This window comes from Anguilla anguilla, chromosome 14, assembly GCF_013347855.1.
Source record: "Anguilla anguilla isolate fAngAng1 chromosome 14, fAngAng1.pri, whole genome shotgun sequence".
NCBI classification, from domain to species: Eukaryota; Metazoa; Chordata; class Actinopteri; order Anguilliformes; family Anguillidae; genus Anguilla; species Anguilla anguilla.
Genome location: NC_049214.1, coordinates 41,281,750 through 41,297,244, shown reverse-complemented (window position 1 = coordinate 41,297,244; position 15,495 = coordinate 41,281,750). Strand labels below are relative to the sequence as shown.

At 41.6% G+C, this 15,495-nt stretch overlaps 1 protein-coding gene across 1 annotated transcript in view; it reads right to left on the bottom strand.

Annotated features, from left to right (window-relative positions):
• The window catches only part of LOC118212552 (serine-aspartate repeat-containing protein I-like), a 62,271-nt gene extending 47,298 nt beyond the window's left edge, over nucleotides 1–14,973 (bottom strand). The window contains exons 1-5 of the mRNA XM_035390526.1: nucleotides 14,765–14,973; nucleotides 7,895–9,860; nucleotides 7,266–7,402; nucleotides 7,080–7,140; nucleotides 6,468–6,511 (exon numbers count right to left, since the gene is read on the bottom strand). Coding sequence (XP_035246417.1) covers nucleotides 6,468–6,511; nucleotides 7,080–7,140; nucleotides 7,266–7,402; nucleotides 7,895–9,860; nucleotides 14,765–14,875 — 2,319 coding nt within the window. The 5' untranslated portion in view covers nucleotides 14,876–14,973. The remainder of the gene's footprint in view (nucleotides 1–6,467; nucleotides 6,512–7,079; nucleotides 7,141–7,265; nucleotides 7,403–7,894; nucleotides 9,861–14,764) is intronic.
• Nucleotides 14,974–15,495: the final 522 nt, after the last annotated feature.

Sequence of the window (15,495 nt, the reverse complement as noted above, 5' to 3'; positions counted from 1 at the left end):
TGACATCCTCCCGTTTGTCACCTCCCTTGTGAACTCCTCCTTGTCTTCTGGATGTTTCCCCTAATCCTTCAAGCTGGCCCACATCACCCCACTCCGTCATCCAGAACTACCGTCCTGTTTCCCTTCTCCATTTTTTATCCAAAACAAATGAACAAGCTGCTTCTAACCAACTCTCCTCTTTTCTCTTACTGAACAACCTCCTAGACCCCCACCAGTCCGGCTTCAGACCTGGCCACTCGACAGAGACCGCACTCCTCTCGGTCAGTGAGTCGCTTCACGCCGCACAAGCAGCCTTCCATTCGTCTGTCCTGATCCTCCTAGACCTTTCTGCTGCCTTCGACACAGTCAACCACCCCATCCTCCTGTCCTCCCTGGCAGCTATGGGGATCTGTGGCACAGCACTTGACTGGATCGAGTCCTACCTCTCCGGTCGCTCCTTCCAAGTCGCCTGGGCTGGTGCAGTATCGGCACCTTACCCCCTTGCCACAGGAGTTCCCCAGGGCTCAGTCCTTGGTCCCCTCCTATTCTCCCTGTACACCCAATCTCTTGGTCCTGTAATCTCTGCCCATGGTTTGTCCTATCATTGTTATGCCGATGACACCCAACTCTTTCTCTCCTTCCTCCCCTCTGGCACATAGGTCTCCACTCGCATCTCTGCCTGAGGGACATCCAGAGCTGGTTGGATAACCACCATCTTAAGCTGAACCCCCGGTAAGACAGAGATGATCTTCATCCCTGCTCCATCCTCTAACCCCCTTGACTTTTCCATTTCCCTAGGGGACACTGTGGTGTCATCATCACCCACCGCAAAAAACCTCGGACTGGTGATGGACAACAGACTGTCCCTCTCCCAGAACATCATGGCGGTGAGTCGAACGTGCAGGTTCTTCCTGTACAACATCCGGAGAATCCGCCCCTTCCTCACCACCTACGCAACCCAGCTCCTGGTTCAAGCGATGGTCCTGTCCCATCGCTTGAAGTGGTGGACTACTGCAACTCACTGCTGGCTGGTCTGCCAGCATCCGCCATCAAACCCCTGCAGCTTATCCAGAATGCTGCAGCGCGTCTGGTCTACAACCTCCCCAGACATTCCCATGTCACCCCCCTGCTCACTGACCTCCACTGGCTGCCTGTTATGGCTCACGTCAAATTTAAGACTTTGGTGCTTGCATACCAGGCACCTAAGGGGTCAGCACCAGGATACATCCAGAGGACCATCAGACCCTACACACCAGCCAGACCTCTCCGTTCTGCCACCTCTAGACGCTTGGCACCTCCCCCTCTTCGTGTCTGTACTTCCCGCTCGCGTCTGCTGTCTGTCCTGGCCCCTCGCTAGTGGAATGACCTCCCCGTGGCGGTCAGAACAGCAGAGAATCTGACTACCTTCAAACGCAGATTAAAGACTCATCTCTTCAGGCTGCACCTCTCCCCACCCCTCCCTAGCCTATAGTTTAGCTCAATGTACCTAGTTAGGCTAATGTGATCACGTTAGTTTTTATTTGGCAGGATTGTTTTTGTCTGATTCTGATTAGGCAAATGTCATTTCAGTGCTAGTTTGTACTTGGCAGGATTGTTTGTTTGTTTGCTGAACAGGTTACCCTACAGGGTTCGAGTCCTGATCTATGTGGTCACTTCTGGCACTACGATCTTTACTTCACTCTAGTGTGTTTCTTTTGCATCTCTGCACCTTGAACTTATGCACTTGTTGTACGTCGCTCTGGATAAGAGCGTCTGCTAAATGCCTGTAATGTAATATATGTTATTTAGCCATAACAGACTTTTATAACACTGAGGTAAACAAACAGTATAGTCAATAACCATAGGCAAAATGTATTTATAAATCAAAACATAGTAACTAATTCTTACTCTGAACTGCATAGTATGAAATGCATGAACCCTACTATCACCCCTATTTGAGGGACACTAAAGTCAATTATAAACTGACAAAATGCTTTCAAAATTAAAATTCAATTAAAAAAATTAAACAATAAAAAAAAATTCCTCATCTTAATTATGAACTACTGTGTGCTATGAACTCCTAATGAAATAAAATACTACAAATTGTAAGGCTAACATGTTTTGTTGCTTTTTGTTTGTTAATACTTTTTCTCCCCTCTTTGTTGAAGCCCCATTTTACTTGTAGGCTTGATTTACATAAGGTTAGGTAAATTAAATAAACATCAAAAATCTTCCCTGGATGGAATACATCTTCAGCTATTATGCTCTTACTCAAACTTCCTCAAGTTCTATTTTGTGGAGACAAGCTCCTGCACATGAGCTGGGAGCAATCCAGAGTGATGGGGAGAAACAACATCCCCTGCTATACTGAAAGGTTGCTGAGACGAAACACTCATTGGGTTATGAAAACCGTATTTTGCCAACGATTTTCTTGAAATCGCAACTGAAACAATAAAAATGTTTGTATTTCTAAATTACGGTGATTTTGTTATACATGCAAAGGGAAAATGTACCGAGGCATATTACAGGAATACTGAGAAAAGTGCTAAAATATGCATGACAAAACACAAAATGGAAGAAGTAGTTAAAGATATACAAAGTGCAATATTCAAATTCTCTTCTGCTTGGAGTGTGCTACATAGCCTATGCCCATCGCTCTCCTCTTATCAATTCCACAGAGAACATGCAGCTCTGGTGGTTTGCTGGGACCAGGCAGGCACAAATGAGTTACATTCCATGCAGTTGTCAGGTAGCAGCTCCGTTCAGTTTAATCACAGACTCAGTTTCAGTGAAAACCTGAAAATATGTTGGTGGTTTTATCTCTGCGGAGTTCTAAGCCTATCATTTATAGGCTATATATCATCTATAACTGCAGCATCCAGAATTATTCATGCCCACCGTAATTGCTTTATCAACTTCATCATACGATTGCAGTGAATTAATTCTATGTAGAAAATTAGTTTCAATAGCGCTTGTTTGGGAAATTCGTATCAAAGCGCCGGTCACTCAGTTAAACATCCATCCATCCATTCTCTAAACTGCTTAATCCAGGTCAGGGTCACGGTGGCAAAGGGGCAAGCAGAGCAGCCCAGACGTCCCTCTCCACAGCAACTTCCGCTAACTCATCCCGGTGGATCCCCAGGCGATCCCAGGCCAGTTTTTGGATATAATCCCTCCAGCGTTTACCAGGTCTACCCCTTGGTCTCCTACCCGGTGGCCGAGCCCAGAACATCTCCAGAGGGAGATACCCAGGAGGCATCCTTATCAGATGCCCAAACCACCTCAACTGGCTCCTTTCAACGCGGAGGAGCAGCGGTTCTACTCTGAGGTCCTCCCGGATAGCTGAGCTCCTCACCCTATCAAGGAGAGTAAGCCCTGCCACCCTACGACCCCATTTCGACTGGTTGTATTTCTGATCTCACTCTTTCGGTCACTACCCATAGCTCATGACCATAGGTGAGAGCAGTGACGAAGATCGTGAATGCGATGATAAGGGCTGTGGCTCAACCACTCCTCTTAGAAGCAGGGGGGATATAGGTACTCTCGGGTCAGTCTGCACCATCCTTAAATAGTGACCACCTCTTTAAGAACGTGAAGCACATTTGATGATGACATCTGTGTGTGCAGCATTCTTAATCTTCATGACAAAGCACTGGTGTGAAGATTCCCTTCGTCCAACCAGGTGAATAAAAGTCAACAACAGCAATCGATTGCTCTCTCTTCCTGCCCTTTCACCCAGGGAGCCATTGTCCTTTGAGTGCCCACATACTGTGGAACTCCAATGGGCCTAACTTGAGTTCTCACAACTCTGTAGTACTACAAGGCTTGCACTGCGCCTAAGTTGACATGCGCTGCTGTCATGACTTATGTAAATGCACAGATAAAGTCGCTGTGCACAGTAACAAGGTTCTGCTCACCTATCTCACCTGCAGCAACTAAGCCTAATCTCACACATACAGTACAACTTTGTATGCAGTCTGTCTCTCTCTCTTCTTCTGCTAACTCCTTAACTATGATTCCACACCTGTAGTATAGTCGTTAGTGGCCGAATAATCAGCTCAGTTGCACATATCGCTAATGAGCTGAAGCCGCTTCCCTCTCCACCACTATCAGGGGCAAAAAAAGTTATTCAGTCCCACACACACATGCACGCAAACACAAACCCTCCAACCTTCCCGTATTTAGCACAGTTCTCCCCAGTTAGATTAGTTTGTGTATTCTCTGTGTACGTTTGTTAATAAATTATTTTATTAAACCTATGTCTGTTTTGATGTTGTGAACATGTTTAGAACATTAGAGTCAAAATAGTCTTCTTCAGGTAATCTGTTAAATGTTTGATTTCATTATATTTGATCATTAATATCTGTCATTTTAATTATAAATTAAGTTCCAAATTCATGGTTGGATATTCTATATAACTAATTTTATAAGACAGATTTCTAATTGTGCAGTTATATTGCTACGACTTACAAGTATATTTCTTACATAAGTGGTGCCCCGTGTAAGCTTACAGAGGTATTTCATATATATATATATATATATATATATATACATATATATATTACATTACATTACATTACAGGCATTTAGCAGACGCTCTTATCCAGAGTGACTTACACAACTTTCTACATAGCATTTACATCGCATCCATTTATACAGCTGGATATATACTGAAGCAGTGCAGGTTAAGTACCTTGCTCAAGGGTACAACGGCAGTGTCCTTACCCGGGAATCGAACCTACGACCTTTCGGTTACAAGCCCAGTTCCTTACCCACTGTGCTACACTCCGTCCTTACATATATATATACACACAGGAAATACATATATATAACACACTATATGGCAAAAGTATGTGGACACCTGACATCCAACATCCCATCCAAAATTATACAGGCATAATTGCATAGTTGGTCCACCCTTTGGTCATATAACAACCTCCACTCTTCTGAGAGGGCTTTATACTAGATGTTGGAGCATTGCTGCAGGGACTTGCTTCCATTCAGCCAAAAGAGCATTAGTGAGGTCAAGCACTGATTGGGTGATTAGGCCTGGTTGGCTTTCCAATATATTTATACATCATTTCTGATATATATACACTGAAACCGATATATGTATATCATTCGGAACAGGCATATATTTGGGCATCCCATTGGGTCTTTATTAAGACATAATCAGTGAAATCCAAATTAATTTTTAATTGGATTGAGACTGAAAATTATATTATTATATTCTGTAAGAATTTTGATGTGAATATAACAAGTGAGACACTGAAATGTCGCTAGCTCTCCGATTTTAATACAGGTACATATTTGGTCCGCTTCTTATGGGTCTTCCTGGGGTTTGCCCGGGTTTGTTAATGTGAGCTGTGCTGTTTCTGAACGAAATTCGCTTTTAATTTCAGCTGAAATGATGTATAAATATTGTTTTCAATGTATATATATCAGAAATTATGTATATATATATATATATCTGTTTTGATGTATAAATATCAAATATGATGTATATTTATCGTTTTAAATGTATAAATATCAAAAAACAATGTATATATATATATCGGTTTTGATGTATATATATCAAGAAATGATGTATATATATCACAGTTCAATGTATATATATCAAGAAAGATGTATATATATCAGTTTCAATGTATATATATCAAAAATGATGTATATATTTCAGACTTCATTAAATATTTCCTGTTTGGCCCCTCATATATATATATATATATATATATATATATACACATATATATGTAGAGAGAGAGATACTGTACACACACACATACAGACACACATATATGTATATAAATACTATATGACCAAAAGTATCTGGACACCCCTTGGTCTTGGGCTGTTCTGACGTAGTACTTGCCACTGTAAAGTGGCAATTCTAAAAAAAACCTCAACCATTTTGTATACGGTCTTTATTAGACTGTATGTATTTTATGAAATGCATTTGCAGCGTGATAAACCATAGTGACAGTTATGAAATACATCTGGAGTGCTAAGAAAATGACTGCTGGCATGCGGCCTATCAACTTTCTTTTCTTTTTGTAATCACACAGTAGTGATACAGTAGTGATCCTCTAAACTTAAGAGGCCAAATGAAAATGCTTCTGCAAAAACATCACTGCTAACTTTTGGGTGCAGATATGACAGCCAATCAGATGCATGGTCATGCAACTTCCATGTGATTGACAAAAGCATATCAGATGACCACATCCTATTTTTCCCTGGAAGCATCAGGTATGAACAAAGAATAAAAGATAAAAAGAAAATCAATACACCCCAAGGCGGTGACGACTAACTGCGCTCAAAAATATTAATCAATTATGAACATGGATTATTGCCCAGCCCCAAATACATTTATGTTGTACCCAAGTACTTTGTACATAATGCAAGTAAAGTTCTCTACAGAAAAGTTAAGTCCAGACTTGATGCAGTGTTGTATAATATTTAGTCTGTAGGTAATTGTCAAGCAGTTCATTTTAGCAGTCAATTATACATACCTGTGTGGAAACCTTGTAGGCCAAATAAGCATGCATGCCATCACCTTAAAAAATAAACAACAGTCAACATACAGGAAGGTGACTTTGAGCCAGTACGCATTGTGCTGGAGAATTATCTGACTGCTTTACCCTACTACTGACTGCCACAATCAGCTAATGACATCCCAAAATGTAACTCTGTAGGACCCAACTTGCACTTGTGGTGACAGCCTCTATTGACCAAGTCATTCTCTTGGGCCAGCCTCCACCCATGGTGACAGCCTTTACTGACTGTCTGCGGCCTAGCCTGTGGTGAGGTGAGAGACTTCACTCCCTGACCAACTCAATAAGTTTCAGGCTGTACTAACAGCAAAAGCCTTTACTGAATCAGCTACTCTATAGGGTGCAGCCTACCCTTGTGGCGAGCACCGTAGCTAACTAAGCCTCTCTGCAGGTCCCAGCTTGGGCTTGTGGTGAGAACCTTTACTGACTGGGCCACACTATAGCGCCCATCTGCTCGATACTACAGAGCAAAGACTAAAAGAAGAAAAACATATAATTGAAAGGGGAGGGGTTCAAACTGAGAAGAACAATGCAGTGAGACTACATGGCAGAGAGAGCAGAGCTGCTTACCCACTTTCTCAGGGCTGCTGACAGAGATGTTGAGCTCAAATGCATCCCTGCTCTCCTCCTCCTTGAGAGACGAAACCGAACATGAGAACCAGGAACATTTTCTGCCTTCACTTTTTCAAGTCTGTAACTTAACACATTTAGGTAAATTAATGATATATTTATACTACTGCAGTAAATATGCAGTACCTCTTTTGGGGTTGTAGATTGTGTTTCTGCCGCTGTGGGTGTGGCAGAGTTGGGGCCTGACATAAGTGACGGCATGGTGGTTTCCTCCTCCTTCCTGCCATCGTGCATGCTGTCCAGGGACAGTTCCACAGTGGCCTCTGTGCCAGAGACAGAGCACATTGTCAAAGATAATCACCAATCACAGCTCAGTGTCAGAGAGGATCATCCATCAGAGCAAAGTGTGTCAGTTCAATGCATGAAAGATGAATGTGGACATGGTTAACGTGGGCAAGACCCGTTTTCCATTCCTGGGTTTTTGACAATTTCACACAAAGAAGCAGACCATGATGTAAAATTTAAAAGACTTTGCATTTAAAACACTGCATCTGCAGCAAGATCCCAGAATTGTCTCTACAAATACTGTCACAGCCAAGCTCACTGGTTGATCCAACAGAGGAAAGTTCAGCGCTGCATCATGCCTCCTTCATTCCCCATTATGACAAAAAGTGGCCTCCTGATATTGTCAGCCCTTCAAAGCCATAAACAGCAGAAACAGAGCGGTGGCTAAATAGAGTGTTATACCAAGGCAGAACAACATTTCCTGACAAACCATGGTTTGAAAGGTTCTTACTGAAGAATGAGGATGATACCTGCATATATATCCTGCACTTCTTCCTCTGTCTGCATGCTGAGGCCCTTGGAGATGATGCTGGGCATGCTGTTGGTGACAACCCCTTCTTCACTGAATATATCAACTGGTGTTTCACTGAGTATATCAGCCAGTGGTTCATTGAAAATATTAGCTGATGGCCCAATGGGTGTTTCTCTGAGGATACTAAGCATGGGGTCAGCGGATGTCACTGCAGGAGGCTGAGATTGTTTGGGAATATGCTCAATGATATCAGCCAGCGGGTCAATGAAGACATCAGCAGGTGCTCCACTGGGGATATCAGCTAGTGGTGAACTAGAGATATCAGTGAGTGTTTCACTAGAGGTATCAGCCAATGGTTCACTACAGATATCAGTTAATGGTTCAACAGATATATCAGCCAGTGGTTCACTGGAGATATCAGCTAATACTCTGCTTGAGATATCTACTTGTGATTCATTAAAGATAACAGCCAATGGTTCATAAGAGATTTCAGCTGGTGGTGCACTAAATATATCAACAACGACTGGTGGTTCATTAGCAGTATCATCCAATAATTCACTGGGGATATTGACTGGTGCTTCACTACAGATATCAGCTAGTAGTTCATTGGAGATTTCCTCTGGTTGTTTACTGGAGATATCACCTGGTGGCTCGCTAAAGATATCAGGAATTGGCTCGCTAGAGATATCAACTGTTGGCTCACTAGAGATATCAGCTGGTGGTTCACTTGGACTACTAGCTGGTGAGCCACGAGAGATTTCAGCAAGTACTTCATTAGAGGCATTAGCTGGTGGTTCACTAGCGATATCTGGCAGTTCAGCTAAGATATCAGTTAATGGTTCACTGCTCATATAAATTGGTGGCTCACTCAAAATGTCAGATACTGATTCACTTGAAATATCAGCAAGTGGTTCGCCAGAAATATTAGCCAATGGTTTACAAGAAATATCAGCAAGTGGTTCACTAGAGATAGCAGCCAGTGGATCACTGGATGCATCAGCTAATGGTTCACTGGAGATATCAACTGGTGGTTCACTTGAAATAGCAGGAGGTGGTTCACTAGAGATATCAGCAGGTGGTTCGGTAGAGATCTCAGCAGGTGGTTTACTAGTGATCTCAGCCAGTGGTTCACTAGAGATATCAGCCAGTGGTTCACTAGAGATCTCAGCCAGTGGTTCCCTAGAGATATCAGCCAGTGGTTCACTAGAGATATCAGCCAGTGGTTCACTAGAGATATCAACTGGTGGTTCACTGAAGATGTCAACTGTTGGCTCAAAGGAGATACCAGCTGATGGCTCACTAGAGATATCAGCAGGTGGTTCACTAGAGATCTCAGCCACTGGTTCACTAGAGATATCAGCCAGTGGTTCATTTAAGGTATCAGCCAATGGTTCACTGAAGATGTCAACTGGTGGTTCACTGAAGAAATCAGCCAGTGGTTCACCAGAGATATCAACCAGCGGTTCACTGAAGATATCAGCAGGTGGTTCACCAGAGATATCAGCCAGCGGTTCACTTAAGGTATCAGCTAATGGTTCACTAGAGCTGTCAACTGGTGGTTCACTTAAGAAATCAGCCAGTGGTGCAGTGGAGATATTAGCCGAAGATTCACTGAAGATATCAACTGGCAGCTCACTATCAGCTGGTGGCTCAGTAGAGATATCAGCCAGTGGTTTACTGGAGATACCCACCAGTGGTTCACAAAAATTATCAGCCAATAGTTTGTTGGGCAAATCAGCTAAGGTTTTGCTGGAGACATCAGCAGCAGCATCGCTGGAGACATCAGCAGGATCACTGGAGACATCAGCAGGATCACTGGAGACATCAGCAACAGGATCACTGGAGACATCAGCAGCAGCATCACTGGAGACATCAGCAGCAGCATCACTGGAGACATCAGCAGCAGCATCACTGGAGACATCACTTGGCTGAAGAGGCTTTGTCTGGGTTTCCAATGGCTTGCTCTGGAAAAAGAATACATTTTTAATGAGTGTGCATGAAAATGAGCACATGCACATACACACACACACACCCTACAGACACTGCATATTGTTATGACTCAAGCAATAGACAACACAACAAGTTCTATTTTGTTCTATATTGTGAATGTACAATGCAAAACCAGTGAAGAAAAGATGGTGAAGGAAAAAACCTGCGGGCCGTCTAACAGCCCGACCTGGTGCAGAATTACCATGTATAGGTTAAAAGCAGGTCAGGCAGAAAACAGACCACAGCTAGGCTACTCTTCATCTAAAAGAAAGCACAGTTCTAAACCTCACTACTGGGGCAAAGTAAAAGGAGTGAGTCTTCCAGCAAACTTCTTCCTGTGTACGTAACAATATACATACACACACACACACTACAGACAGTGCATACACACACACACACACACTAGAGACAGTGCATACACATACATACACACACACACACACACGTTGACAGACACATTCACACACATACATACACACACCCACACACACTCTACAGACACACCACACTCACACAGAGACACACACAAAATGCATAAACACACACTGCATACACACACGCACATGTATATGCATGCTTGTACACACACACACTGCATACACACATGTACACGCACACAAACACACACTACAGACACACACACTGCATACACACACACACATGTATAAGCACGCTTGTACACACATAAGGACAGACACATTCACACACAGGCAATTTGTCTTGCCTCTGTTTCAGCTGTTCTTGACAACGGGTTTAGGAAAATTCAGCTCTGTTTTTGTAATCCATCCATCCACTATCTATACCGACTTATTCCGGGTCAGGGTCACGGGGGGTGCTGTAGCCTATCCTAGCATGCATTGGGCTAGAGGCCGGAATACACCCTGAACAGGTTGCCAATCTATCACAGGGCACACACACCACTCACTCACACACTCATACCTATGAGCAATTTAGAGTCTCCAATTAGCCTACCTGCTTGTCTTTGGACTGTGGGAGGAAACTGAAATACATGAAGGAAACCCACACGGACACAAGGAGAATATGCAAACTCCACACAGAAAGGCCCATGCACATAACTCAGCACCTAACATGCTGAATAAAAAAGGCTGGGTCCAGAGAATGACAACACTGAATGAAACAAAACACGAAATCATTTTCTTACATACATATTTCATTCACAATCCTCAAAACCCACAACTCCCACTTCTCAAGCCTTTGCATAGGCTCAATAATGCACAAATCTGCCATCTACTGGTGTAACTGAATAGATAGTTTGACAAAGCAACCCTACTCAATTCCAGGTCCTGTGGGCTGCAGTGTCTGTAGTATTTTCTCCAGCCATACACTACAGCACCTGATTTCCCAAATTATTTTACCACCTTGGTTCACTGATGGCTGTTGAGCTGAAAACTGTAGAACTTCCCCAATTGGAATTGATCAATTTCAATCATTTCTCTTGATTAACAATACATTTACAAAGATACTGATACATACGAGGTCATTTCCCATGTGTGTTTTGCATTTGAGTTACAGCTGAACTTTGAGCTGTTTGCTCAGTAGGCCTACTTTTTTTTTTACCAACATCATCACTTTTCCCCATTAATTACTAGAACTATTGAAACTATATGAAACTCTTTGAAAATATATTAGTTATATTGCTCTGATTCCTCAACATTGTGGATTATCTTTCCATTATTGATTCAACCACATCCAAAAACCTGAAAAAATGATCGTTAATGATTGGTGACTCAATAGTCATGTGAGAGTTTTTAAACCAGTGAATATAGTAAATTGTATTCCTGGTGCTAGAGCGACCAACATCAAGGCAAATCTGGAAGTGCTGACAAAGAGTGAATGTAAATTTTCCCAAATTGTTATTCACGTCGGCACTAACGACTTCTGTATGAGGCAATCAGAGGTCACGAAGAGTCATTTTAAGTCTGTGTGCTTGACGGCAAAGACGATGTCTTTGGTCGTCTTGATGCATTATATCTCAAATCCCCGTCGAAAAGGGGGTGGTTTTGCTACTATTTATAATTACCTTATTCACTCTATTCCAAGACCAGATAAAAAATTGATTCCTTTAAAGTACTAGTCATGAACCTTTCTCAGCGTGATGATGGTAAGAACTGCCTTTTTCTCAGCCTGTTGCCCTGGTGACAGTCTATAGACCTCCTGGCCCATACTCTGGCTTTATTCATGATTTTGCAGAATTTCTTTCTCACTTAGCCATAGGGCATGACAAAGTGGCGATGTTAGGTGATATTAACTTACACTATGAAAATGCAGATGACCCTCTTACATTCATGAACCCCTGCACACCTCTGCATTCATGAATATCTTAGAATCAACTGGCTTTACTCAAAACGTTGTTGGTCTTACACATTATTTTCGTCATGCCTTAGACCTGGACTTATGTTTTTGGCTACTGATGTCGTAATTCACCCACATAATCCTATTCTGTCTGACCACTTTCTTATAGCACTGCATCTACAATTGGCTCACCCCATAACATCTGAACCTAGAACAGGTCACACTATAATTACTACCACTGCTACAAAATTTTATACAGTATGGTTCGGTATGTACCGAAAATAAATTCTGGCTCCTGGACTGATTCAGTTCACTAAATGAGCTGAACTCCCTTCCCCTCATTGACCCTATTGGGCTGCACACAGCCCTGAGTAGCTCACGTTTCCCCTGTGCTCTGTACTAATATGCTCTGCACATAATGACAAGACATTTTGCTAAATTATCAAAGTGTAAGCATCCGGCATAATTGCAATCACTATACAAACAGGGTTTTTCATATTTGCACTTTAAGCATTGTAAATACTATGTATGTAATTAAATCCTTCATACAAAATCAGTCATGTAGATTATGCTGGAGTACCAGCAGAACATGTGATAAAGCTGATAGAATTTCAATAAATCATAGTACAATGAAATGCTAATTACTCAAGTTAACTCATTAACTCAAGCAGTGCTAAGCTACTTAGTTTGTTAACATTTTCCTTTTCATGCGTGTGCGACTAATAATTCTCAAAGAAACCATTTTCAAATTACTGTTTACTGTTCAGTAAAAGGAAAGTATTTGTATTTTTGTAATGCAGTGGCATAAAGTTTGAACACAACTCACATGGGAAATCTGCTGTGGAAAGGCTGCAGGAAACTACACACTGCTGCGCATGACATTTCTGCTATAGATATTTCTGCTCATATATTTGGATTACCTATACTAAACATCTAATTTTTAAAGGCTGATGTGGGTGCATGTTTTTTTGTTTTTTTTTTAGTCCAACACTGAGACACCTGATTCTACCTTTTTTCATGCATTCATTTTTTTTTGTTGTAATTTTCCTTTATTTAAACTCAAAGACACATTGAGACCAGAAACCCCTTTTAAAAGTGTGCCAAATGCACAAAAATCGGACAAAAATATCATTAAAATTGGCGTTTATCATCTTAGGAATATTGCAAATGTACAGGCGTTTCTCCCCTAGGCAGACGCTGAGAGACTAACTAGCTTTCATCACTAGCAGGCTTCATTACTGAAATGCTGTCCTTTCTGGTCTACCTGAGATAAACTGCAGATCATTCAAAATGTAGCATCACGTGTACTGACCTAGACCAGGAGAGCACACTTCACACCTGTTCTAAAGGCCCTTCACTGGTTGCCTGTTGGTTTTAGAATAGATTTGAAGATTCTCTTATTGGTTTTCAAATCACTCAATGGACTAGTGCCCGAATACATTGCACATACTTTTAAAATGTGCTCCCTTTAGATTCCTCTGGTCCTCTGGCAGTGGCCTTTTAGCTGTTCCACAGGCTAGGACAAAGACCGACAGAACAGGGAGGCAGCTTTTAGTGTCAGCGGCCCTCGCCTATGGGACGGCCTGCCAAAGGACCTGAGGGCTTTAGAATCTAGCACCATTTTTAGAGGACAGCACGTATTGCCATCTTGCACAAAAGAAACTATATAAATAAATCGGGATTTGATTAGATAAACAAGTAATACAAAATAAAATTAATATTTCTAATTTTAAAACTAAACATAGTTATCTAAAATAGTAACTAAAAGGCTAAGTAAAATAGTTTAAATTACCAAAAGCATTTTAAAATATTCACTTAAAACACTCACAATTTAGACAATTAATGTCCTGATTGAAGACCACGATTAGTTAATGAGTTGAATCAGTTGTCATTGTGCTGGAGTACAACAAAAACATGCGCCTACATACGCCCATTTCGGAAAAAATAGGGCACCCGTTACAGAAACACTATGAATCTTGAATAGCCTATAACATATACTTTACGACTGAAGGACTAATTGGAAATATGCACACATGCAAATATCCTTTCTTTGCTGTTATTCCTTCAGGAAAGCAGACACCTCGTAGTCTAAGGAAAAGTAAAGGTATAGCCAAATAACAGAAGTTTACTGCAAACTGGTCGACATAAAACGTAATACAATGAAATAGCCGAGTCTGTATTTTCTGTTTCAGATATAGACGCACTTCCAGCGTCAACTGTTCTAGTAACTTTTCGCTGCCATATCCGTGCAACATATTACATAAATGTTCCCTTACTACCGGGAACATTTGCTACTGCTGCCCTGCCCCCCTGCCCACGCACTCACACACACAAAGTTATGTACAGTTCGAAGACATTTGAAGCTATTTGTACAAACATTGGCACGTTTTACGGTCTCGTTGCAAAAAACAAGCGGAGCTCACTGTGGAAATTTACACAAAACCATGTATTATATTTGTTTGTAAAGGCACGCCTGGAGTATTTAACTTTTGTTGGAAGCGCTTGCTAATTGTTACCTAGATATACCTATATCATGAATGGGCGTGCAATAGGGTTGCGTACTCACAGTGCTGAAGATACAACCTTCACTACTGTCTCCGTCGACAATCTCGGCGTCAAACTCACAATCCTCAGCTTCAGGGAACCGAGGGGAACTGCGCTCTGCCCTGGCCGCCATCTTCACTCAAAGCAAGCAGCATAAACTTTACTAGTGGTACGAGACCCCACAACCTCAAGAAAAAATGAGAGGAAAAAATGACACCTGCTGGAGTCTTCTTTGTTTCGTTTACGGTGGTTGACATCCAATTTCAGGAGTTTTACTGCCATCTACTGTTTATATTTACACAAATGTATCCCTATATTGTCTGAAATATATATATATTTTCTGAAATTGTCCATAATAATAGTAATTAATAATAACATGCTCTGTTATTAATTTATTTCAGTACCCGATTTATTTTCTGAACTCCTACTCCTTTTAGCTCTAACACCATACTTTCCTCTCTCCCTCTATCTCTGATAATGGCCTATATCTTACCGGCTTCAAGCCCGCTGTTATCAAGGTAAACGAAGTCAAGCTAGCCGCCAAGTGATTTTAAATGCGCCTATACCATGGACATCATGATAATACGTTTTTTTTTTCACGTAACGGATGTGTAATTTCAAAATAAAAATATTTTAACATTGTGTTAGTTTTCTCAATTGTTTAGAGACTTTCCCTGAAACTATAGCACATTTCACTATGCTTCTGAATGTGCAGACAGTAACCTGTTGTTTGAATGTACTGGCAGATATTAC